The sequence below is a fragment of the Dendronephthya gigantea genome, unplaced genomic scaffold (genome assembly GCF_004324835.1).
Source record: "Dendronephthya gigantea isolate DGI-Jeju-01 unplaced genomic scaffold, DenGig_1.0 000039F, whole genome shotgun sequence".
Classification (NCBI taxonomy): Eukaryota; Metazoa; Cnidaria; class Anthozoa; order Malacalcyonacea; family Nephtheidae; genus Dendronephthya; species Dendronephthya gigantea.
In genome coordinates this window covers 226,647-235,616 of record NW_021163049.1, presented here as the reverse complement: position 1 = coordinate 235,616, position 8,970 = coordinate 226,647, and the positions used below count along the sequence as shown (strand labels likewise).

The window sequence follows — 8,970 nt, the reverse complement described above, 5'->3', positions numbered from 1 at the left end:
TCAGACCGGTCATATTTTAAATTGAAATAGAGTATTTCGTTAAGAATATAGCGGTGAAACTGCATTTCCCGTGTTAGGCAGATGTAAATAAAATAACGATATACTTTTGTCTGTACCGACTACCGAAATACAACAGAACCGGTCTGGCCGTTTTTCCGTATAAAGAAGAGCGCCCATAGTTCGATTTAAAACCTAAAAGTCTTACCTTACAAGGACATTGGGTAAAGATTTTCAGTATTTGTCTCTTGGGAAATAGCAGTTTAAAAATTGTCGTTGCGATTGTAAACGCGAGCGAGCGAAGCCTGTCTTTAGTAATAATTCCATCATGTTGTAGCCTGAAGAGCGATATTTCCCCTGAAATATGCTCGCTTAGATTTGCTTTTGAGAAATTTCGACGGATTCATGTATTAATGCATTCGATTCAGCCTGAATCAGCCAGGATGCAGCGAACAGACCAATTTAACGTGTTATGTCAACCCAGTCTCTTCCTAAAATTGACTGTATATACTAATTGTGTTCTGCTGGGCAAATTGACTGTGAGAATCAATTTCAAGGACGCTTTACAATCTACCAGGCCTGGTTACGCTGCCTGTTCGCTAATCGCCTGTTCGCAGGTTAATTAACTAAACACAACATTGCATTTCTTACAGTATGTTGTATTCTTTGAATATCGCCTAATTTTTATGCTATCATGTCTCGTAAATCTGCTGGAAAACGCAAAAAGAATGAAGATGAACATCTAGACTCGATAATTGATGAAATTAACACCATTACAGGTGCAGAGTCTTCTAAAAGTAGAAAGACTCGACCTGACCACTCAAGTAAAAATAAAGATATTGACATCGTGCTGAGAAGAGACGAATCTGGCCAGCGAATATATCACAACCCAAGACGATTGTCGCAATCTAGTTGGGCAAGACGAGGTAAACGTGGAAATGTCAATAAAGTTTTTGTGTTGTGGAGTTTTGTAGGTTATTTAAGCTTTGACTTTTACTGTTTTACACCACTTATTAATAGGCAGCAATATCACTGCAAACAAGGAAGGATTTGTCGAGACAGACTCTGTGAACGAAAGCAATCCAGAGTCAGGTAAACACTTCAATCACAGTTCATGTGTTATGCAGTTATATATTCTAACTGTATATTCTCATATTAGAAGGTAGATCGAACCATACAAATTTTTGATAACCTTTTCCAAGCCTGCATGTTGCATCTGCTTTGCTGGAATCCAGGCTGTAAATACGTCCAAATATTCGCCCAAAAAATGATGTATGAATTTTATTTTACAAGTATAATGGTTTTACTGTTTAGTTTTGGACTACAACTACCATAATTAGTCTTGCACTACAGTCAAATCATTATACTAAAATCAGCCTCAAATCAGTTATAAAATTACAGTGGGTTAGGGTGGTATTGCCTTAAATAAATAATAAATAAACATATATATGGCTAATCTCACTATTACCTTAAGTTATTAAAGCATATTGGAACTAGAGAGTGAGGTTAGAAATATCATTACAAATTAGCCTATGTATAAACATAATGTGGGTATGCGATTGTAGGATGTGGTTTAATGGGTTTTGTGGTCTACCTTAAGATATTAATTTTCCTAGGTAATATAGTTGCGATTTTATTTAAATAGACAAGCATGCAAGTTTTAAATCACTTTAATGTATAGCTTTTATAACTAAATAGTGGAATACACAAGATTGAACGAACCTGTTGATCTCTTAACTGACAAAGTAGATGAACATTCTGAAACTTTTGAGCAAGGTACAGGTAAAATTAATTTTGGATCTACCATCTTAAATAACCTAGAGTGTTCCATGTTTGAAGGTACTGTACAGTAACAGTATGTGACCTACAATAACATTTCAACTGGAATTAATTGTAAATGGTATATGTATTATTTTATAGACCTTGATGCAATCATTGAACAGTGTGAGGAAGCTGTTGGGGAAATGAATGATAATACCACTGTGTGGCAAAAACGAATAAACAATCTTGAGGAAAACTGGGAGAATGCTAGAGGAGCCATATTTCACAGTGTTTTGTGTTCATTTGCCCCTCCCACTTCCTCATTACATTGCTCTAAAATTGATTGCCCCAATGATGCACAATTGAGGTGTAAGCAGTGTGGTGTTTTTCAATATTTATGTGTCAACTGTGATGAAGAAGTACATCAGTGTCAGCCGCTTCATGATCGTGAAGTTTGGATTAATGGGTATTTTCAATACATTCTTCCAACTGAGTCAATAACTGATGATGGAAAGCTTGTTCCTGTTGGTATGTGTCAATAATTATTTTCAATTAATAATTTTTTAAAGGCAATGTACCGTGCAATATGGTTGCAAACTGTTTACAAGCAACTGTCTATAAAATAACTTAAAAGGATATGAGGTATACAGGAATCTGCACTTCCAAATTTGAATGAGAAGTTTGGAATTCAGAGGCTTTTATTTATAATGGAAGGACCCTAAGGGATAAGCTGTAATTTTCTTACTATATTTAAGGTCGTGCATGTCCTCTTCTTTACCCAACATCTTGCTTGGTGTGCGGGGAATCTACTTTGAAAACATTGAACAGCTCAAAAGTTATACTCATCACATCTGAAGGTATTGTATTTTAACGCTATCAAAAATTGAACCTAGTCATAAGTTTATTACAAAATAATGCCGTACATGTTAGTGCCAATTCTTTTTGTTATTTTTTTTATTTCTGTGCTGATGTTTATAGTATACAGTAGAGTGTATATTAAGATAATTAATATAATGTAATTATACATTCACAGTCAATCATTAACAGTATATGCTAAGATTGAGTATAAGTAAACGGTTAAAGTTAATGGATTTTTTTCATATTTAAGGTCGTTTTGACCTCAATTGGTTTAACATACACTGTTATCATGTCCTTGGCAATGGTCACCAATTTCGTTTGACTGTATAGTTCAAAGTGGTTTTTGGCCAGGAAGTCCTGCCAATGTAAACTACTTGTTTCATCAAGAGCTGTTCCTTCTTTGGGATGCCTTCCGGAAGCAAATGCCAGGCTCCTCACAAACTGCTTTTATAAGAAGCTTGGAAGACATGTCTCGTTCCAAAAAAAGGGTGAGTGCTGTATATAATGGCAGTTATGAATGTATTAGAAATAGCCTGATCACACTAAAAGATGATAATCATGTGCATACAAATTCAATGGGGTACATATAAAATATGTTGGATGGTATTTAATTAGCACTCAGTAGGGTCAGAGCATACAAATGTCTTTTTTCTTTGTATTAAAGGCAGATGTGATAACTGCAGCAACATTTCGGAAGGCCTTTGCAGAGTGGTGCTATTGTCAATTTGAACTGGCTTCGCTACAACTTCAGGATTGGAGAAAATGCCCACCATGCAGTGTTGACCAACACTCTTGTCATATTGATGGCAACCACAAGGTTTATAGATATGATAAAGTATCAAGGTACCACACCCTAATAGTTCATGTACTTGTGTGATTTATATTTTCCTAACATGACATTTGTAAGACTACGTACATTATAAAACTAACTGGCTATATGTCACCCAGGAAATTTGAATATTTAGGGGTACAAGTCCTTCTTATTACAATGACCATCTGATTGTCGAAAATGCGAAAGTAGATTCTCACATAAGAAGCTTGAATTCCAAAATCACGAAGAAAGATATGGTAAGGTTACAGTATAAAATACTGGTCGTTGGCCGATATTTTTGTTCTTTTTCGTTCTTCACATAGGTAAATTTAGGTGGAATCTTTTTTTGTTTAGAAAGAAGATAGTTCTTGTGGTGATACGCATTGGAAAGCTGCAAAAGCTGTGTCGAAAGCGAAGAAGAACCAAGATGAAACTGGATTGGTAGTGGCTGGCTGCAGACATTCTGTTTGTCAAGCCGCCTTGAATATGTTTAGAGGAGAAGTTTATGGTTATGCTCACTATCTACATTTAAACTTTGTTCATCCAAACAATGTTAGGTTCTTGTGGGAGATGTGATATGTAAGTACTGGCCATGGGCTAAGCGAGTCACTTCAGAGCAAAACAAGATGGCATTAACTGATACAAAACCAGCCTTGTCACTCATGCATGGAAAATCGCACAGTTGGAACTGTCAGGTATTTTTACTAGGTCTAAATTATTCGTTCTGGTCTTTGTATTGGTTTGAAACGTTTAAAATTTCTCTTTCAATTTGGCAAGAGTTTTTTTGGACAGAACGTCAATATAAATTTTGGGGCATGACATAATGTGTAGCAAATTTTCATTGCATTTAACATAGGTTATTTGGAGTGGAAGATGGCAAGAAGGTGCTGCTGCAACTCCTGGGGAGGAAGTTGAACAAATCAACAGCTATCTCTCCAGACTTGGATCCACCACCAAGAATATGATAGCATCAGGTTAATATAGTATATAATTGTGCATCACTGCATCTTAATGGAGATGAACGGTATAACATTGACATTCCATACATTCCTTTTACAGGTCGCGAGGATTGCATCACTGAGCATCTATTGAGTTGGAATAAGCGAAAAATTTGTAATCTACCTAAGCTGTTGGTTCTTCGCCTGAAAAAGGTTAATTACAGTATATATTTTCGCTTTAAATGCGAGGTGGTGTAAAACGTGCTCGTTGCATACTTGAGCTTATGCGTTGTTCTTTTCAGCATTCGTTTAGTCTTTCTTTCAATGCCTTTCTGTAGACGGAAAAGAAACTCGCCGATGCGAAAACGGAACTTGCTACGTATGCACGTGAGATTAATTTATCAGACGCTGATTTGGATGCCTCAGTTGTGTCATGGAAAAGAGATGTTCAGCAGTTTGCTACTGGTACGACTAATGATTGATCGTGTTAAATTATATACTGTACCGTACGAATTGATAAAATGTATATACTTTATGGATTTCACGTCTTTAGAACAAAAAGCAGGAAAAAATGTTGACGTTGGGGATTTAGGAGAATTCTACCTTTTACATCATGTGGTACAAAATGCTCAACAACTAAATACGTTTGTAAGTAGGAACGATGACCAGACGCGGATTTTAATCGGGGATAAAGAATTTCACCAACTTGCTGCAGATAAAACAAAGCAGTTGAATAAGAACATGGAAAGATTGCGTGTTTTGTCGTCCGAGCTTTTGAATTCCACTGTAACAGAGGAGGAGCTTCTAGCTCGGGGGAAGGTTGAACTTGCGAAAGTAACATTGTCCAGGTTGCAGAGAAAATTGGAGATGCTGTACTTTTCCATTACGAGGCGGATGAAGGAGATTTCGGCGCTTGCTGGTTGGTGTATATATAACAATTTTATTGTTACTTTAATATAATATGTTTATCTCGGTCACTCACATCGTTAGGAGTTAATAACTAGGTCCGCGTACTTTATTTTATTTGGTTAAATAAAGGCTTTCTTTTAGATTCTAGTAAAAGGAGATCATCTATGCGAGCAAAATGCTCAAGGGAAAAAACAGAAATAGCGTCCACAGTAGAAGAGTTAAACTCAGTTAACAGCCTTCTGAAACTGCCTGCAACAAGTGCTGAAGCTATTCTTGCGGGAGATTTTCTTTGGTCGTTTAGTGAGGAACCAGCAACTACGAAAAGTATAGCGAATTTACTAGTGTATCATGGCTACATTTTTATCGAAAGAATAGAATTTTTTCTTAATCTCTATATAAATTGATTTAGACTTTTTGCTATACTATAGGTCTTCCTGTACGCTACAAAGCACAAGTAGTAGAAAAGTTCATGCTGGTTCAAAGGCTAAAAGAAGAAGAGGATCAAATAAGAAAAGAAATGAAGAACTTCCTCGTGTTCTATTTAAAGAATATTTTGGACAACCTTCATCAAAGAAAAGCAGTCATTAATGAGCGGATAGGTATAATTATCAGATATTTTCCGAACTTTTGCAATAGCTGTTATTGTATAAATCTTGACAATAAACTTGCTAGAAATTGCTAGAAATCTATTTTTGATTCCTTCATTGATTTTTTTTCCAATGGTCTTTGCAAAGCACTGTTTTCACCTGAATTTGTATTTTTAGCTTTTATTCACGACGTCAATGAACCTGATGACAAATATCAAAATGAAAATGAGGTATAACAATGTATTAATATGTGTGCACCATAATGGCATGTAGTCTTCTGAGGTTTAGTGTTAGTCTCCAATTTTTTTCGTATTTTACATTTTCTGTTGTTGTAGAACTTATTGGGTGATAGGAAGTGTTATTCCTTGCGTTGCGAAAGAATCGAGACATTGCAGGGTCAACTTGCTATTACTAACAAAGGAATAGCTTTTGCCAAAAGCCAGATTGCAGTTGGTTTGAAATATTTTCGACATCTAGATACTTCTCTGGCATGCCTGGAAGAAATTGATGATAAATGCGATGATGATGATGATGATGAATATTACAATGAAAGTGAAGAAGATTGGTCAAGTGACGACAATAATGAATTAGAATAATTTTAGTTTTAAAGAGTTTTTGAAATTGAAGTTCAGATACCTTATTCATAATATCATATATTATACGAAAAATAAATAGTAATAAAACTCTAAATTTGTACAACATCTATATATGACAATTCCTTTTTCTCTTAGAAGAATTAAAAGCATTTCATTTTTGCTATTTTCTTAGTTGCCAAAGCTCTTGCAGTTATGAACCAAAGCGATGTATAAAAGAACTTGGGGGTGTTCAGATCAGGATCATGATCCCAGATCTTAACAGACCGACAAGAAAAAGTTTCTATATAGACTCCAACCAATAAATGCCAAACTGTGTCTGGTAGAACGAAATGTCAAGCTGTCTGTTTGACTTTCCAGTTGGTTCAATTCCAACTCGCAGTTCTGTAATTAAGCGTCATTTAATATTAGGAATGCAGTATCGTTGTTTTGTGATGATGACTTAAATCAGTAGAACATTTTTTTAAAAAAATTACAGACTTTACGTGCAGTGCAGTCACTTGTAGGAAAGATTTTTTAGGCGTCCATCAATCGATAGTCTCGCAATATACTCCTTCATAAACCTAATACAATATACACTTAATGTATGCTCCGGAGGGAAATAACGAGTTTTGTTTTCCCAAGAGTCTGAATGTCGAGGGAAACATTTAGACTCGAGGGAAAACAAAACTCACTATTTCCCGAGGTGTAGCGAACATTAAGTGTTTTGTTATATAGGAACAAAAACATACATCTTACACGACAATTTCATTTCAAAATGTTATGACAATATGCGGGCACCAATTTTTCACTTGTTTGGGAAACATTACATTTATTTAAAGTCATGTGACTACGAATGAACCAATCACATTTAAAATATACAGCACCTATATAACAATTGTTTTTGTATATATCTGTTATATGTATTGCATTTCGTCCTTCCTCGTGACGAGCGAAAGGAACACATTCTTGCATAAACCTGGCAAAAGTATATAGTTAATGAGCTGTAGTGTACTTCTGAAAGGTTCGCTGAGAAATATCGGATAAACAAGCACATTTGTTTGTAGTATAATTTTCGTATACCGTTATTTTGAAAGTTGCCATGACCTTCAAACGAGTTTACCTACATAATAAATTCAGATTCTGAAAAAGGAAGCAGCAAGATCGTTTCATTAAAATTTTACTAAAATTTAGAAATTAGAAATTTGAAGAAATTCTGCAATAGAAATTAGGCTAAACTTCAAATGCAGAGATTTTAAAAATATTTCATTCTTCATTGATCATACTTATGGCCTAAGGAAATAGAACATGTTTTGCATGAAATAAGAATCATAGAGTCTCTAGAGAAATTTTCTCAAAATAATAAAAAGTTTTCGAGAAAACGTTTCTCAACAAAATTTTCTTGTCAAGTATTCCTTAGGAAACTTTTTCTAGATTTGATTATTAGCCTTCACGATGACGTTTTTGGGGTACTTTCAATTTTCTCAAATGTGTTTAAAAAATAATACCAACATGAAAAGCATTTTTTTTAAAATCAACAGACCATTTGAAGAATAACTCCAGCCTAAAATTAAAGACAGTCGTCGTTACGAAGCCATACACTCACGGTTGCTAAAGAACCCCAAAAATGGCGGCATATTCGTCATCGTGAGAAAGCTAGGCTAATTGCACAGAACAAAATCGATCTTACAGTAACATTACGCTACGTGTATTAAAGATTCTTCGTTGAACTTCTACGTAACTTCAACTAGTGAGCACGTTGTTCGTCTTTCATACTGGTCAAGGCTCTAGGGTTAGGGTTAGGGTATTAGGATTATGGTGACACTAACTATATTTGGTAGGTTAGTTGTTGTAATTTTGATGTTTACTATTATTTACATTGATTCCATTATCTATGTTTCAGTATTGTTAACCTTTTTATTGGATCACGAGAACCACAAAACGTAAACTTGTTCAAAATTGAAGGGTTATTCTTAAATTTCTCCTTTCTAAATACCGATGTAATGTTCAGGTGTAGTGTAAGTGATTTTGTATTGACTGAGTATATATGTTTTATTTAACGGTTTTGGATACTAACTATAAAATTTCGCTTTAATGTTCACTTTGCGATATATAAAGAAAGTACTAAAAACTCAATTACGAAAGCAACACATGATATTTTTTATGGGAAGGAACTTATAGCATTTTGAAGCGGCATGTTTTTAACACCCGAATCACCTCGACTTTTTCAAATTTTTATTTCTTTTGATCCTTTTGGATTGGCTATGGACGTGAGGATCCTTATATATGTATGTCCCATTTGTTTTTAATTTTGGCGATGTGAAATAATGATCTTTCTATATGATAAAAGTAACACGAAAATTTTAAATTAATCATTGCAATCCATAATATAGCTTGATACCGCACGTTTTTGTTGAACACCCGAATCACCTTTTTTTTCGTTAAAAGGTATCGAAACTTTAATCACTAATTATGCACTCACTATGGTATTACCTATATAGTTTGTAATACCAATATTGGCAAGTTAACATAGTTGC

The 8,970-nt window shown here is 34.7% G+C and overlaps 2 protein-coding genes across 3 annotated transcripts; both read left to right on the top strand.

The window, feature by feature from the left end:
- The first annotated feature begins 645 nt into the window (after positions 1-645).
- LOC114526511 lies at positions 646-4,847 on the top strand. The gene is made up of 8 exons (XM_028548124.1): positions 646-923; positions 1,018-1,089; positions 1,696-1,773; positions 1,918-2,286; positions 2,514-2,615; positions 2,867-2,940; positions 3,782-3,868; positions 4,704-4,847. Exons 1-8 carry the CDS (start codon positions 692-694, stop codon positions 4,845-4,847), a joined length of 1,158 nt encoding a protein of 385 aa, XP_028403925.1. The 5' UTR covers positions 646-691.
- Positions 4,003-6,460, top strand: LOC114526580. Of its 2 annotated transcripts, none has more exons than XM_028548180.1 (10): positions 4,003-4,122; positions 4,284-4,401; positions 4,487-4,578; positions 4,704-4,830; positions 4,919-5,013; positions 5,081-5,284; positions 5,416-5,598; positions 5,703-5,873; positions 6,039-6,091; positions 6,197-6,460. In XM_028548180.1, exons 6-10 carry the CDS (start codon positions 5,107-5,109, stop codon positions 6,455-6,457), a joined length of 846 nt encoding a protein of 281 aa, XP_028403981.1. In that variant the 5' UTR covers positions 4,003-4,122; positions 4,284-4,401; positions 4,487-4,578; positions 4,704-4,830; positions 4,919-5,013; positions 5,081-5,106; the 3' UTR covers positions 6,458-6,460. The 2 variants fall into 2 exon arrangements, with proteins under 2 accessions (XP_028403981.1, XP_028403980.1); XM_028548179.1 differs by having other exon boundaries at positions 5,081-5,290.
- Positions 6,461-8,970: the final 2,510 nt, after the last annotated feature.

What these genes read in the sequence shown, in the direction of transcription:
- LOC114526580 (XM_028548179.1), top strand. Translation starts at nt 5,107, where the DNA reads ATGGAAAGATTGCGTGTTTTGTCGTCCGAGCTTTTGAATTCCACTGTA. An exon ending in GGAACCAGCAACTACGAAAA is followed by an intron (nt 5,599 to 5,702) that starts GTATAGCGAATT and finishes GCTATACTATAG; the next exon opens with GTCTTCCTGTACGCTACAAA. An exon ending in AATATCAAAATGAAAATGAG is followed by an intron (nt 6,092 to 6,196) that starts GTATAACAATGT and finishes CTGTTGTTGTAG; the next exon opens with AACTTATTGGGTGATAGGAA.
- LOC114526511 (XM_028548124.1), top strand. Translation starts at nt 692, where the DNA reads ATGTCTCGTAAATCTGCTGGAAAACGCAAAAAGAATGAAGATGAACAT. An exon ending in ATCTAGTTGGGCAAGACGAG is followed by an intron (nt 924 to 1,017) that starts GTAAACGTGGAA and finishes ACTTATTAATAG; the next exon opens with GCAGCAATATCACTGCAAAC. An exon ending in ACCAAGATGAAACTGGATTG is followed by an intron (nt 3,869 to 4,703) that starts GTAGTGGCTGGC and finishes GCCTTTCTGTAG; the next exon opens with ACGGAAAAGAAACTCGCCGA.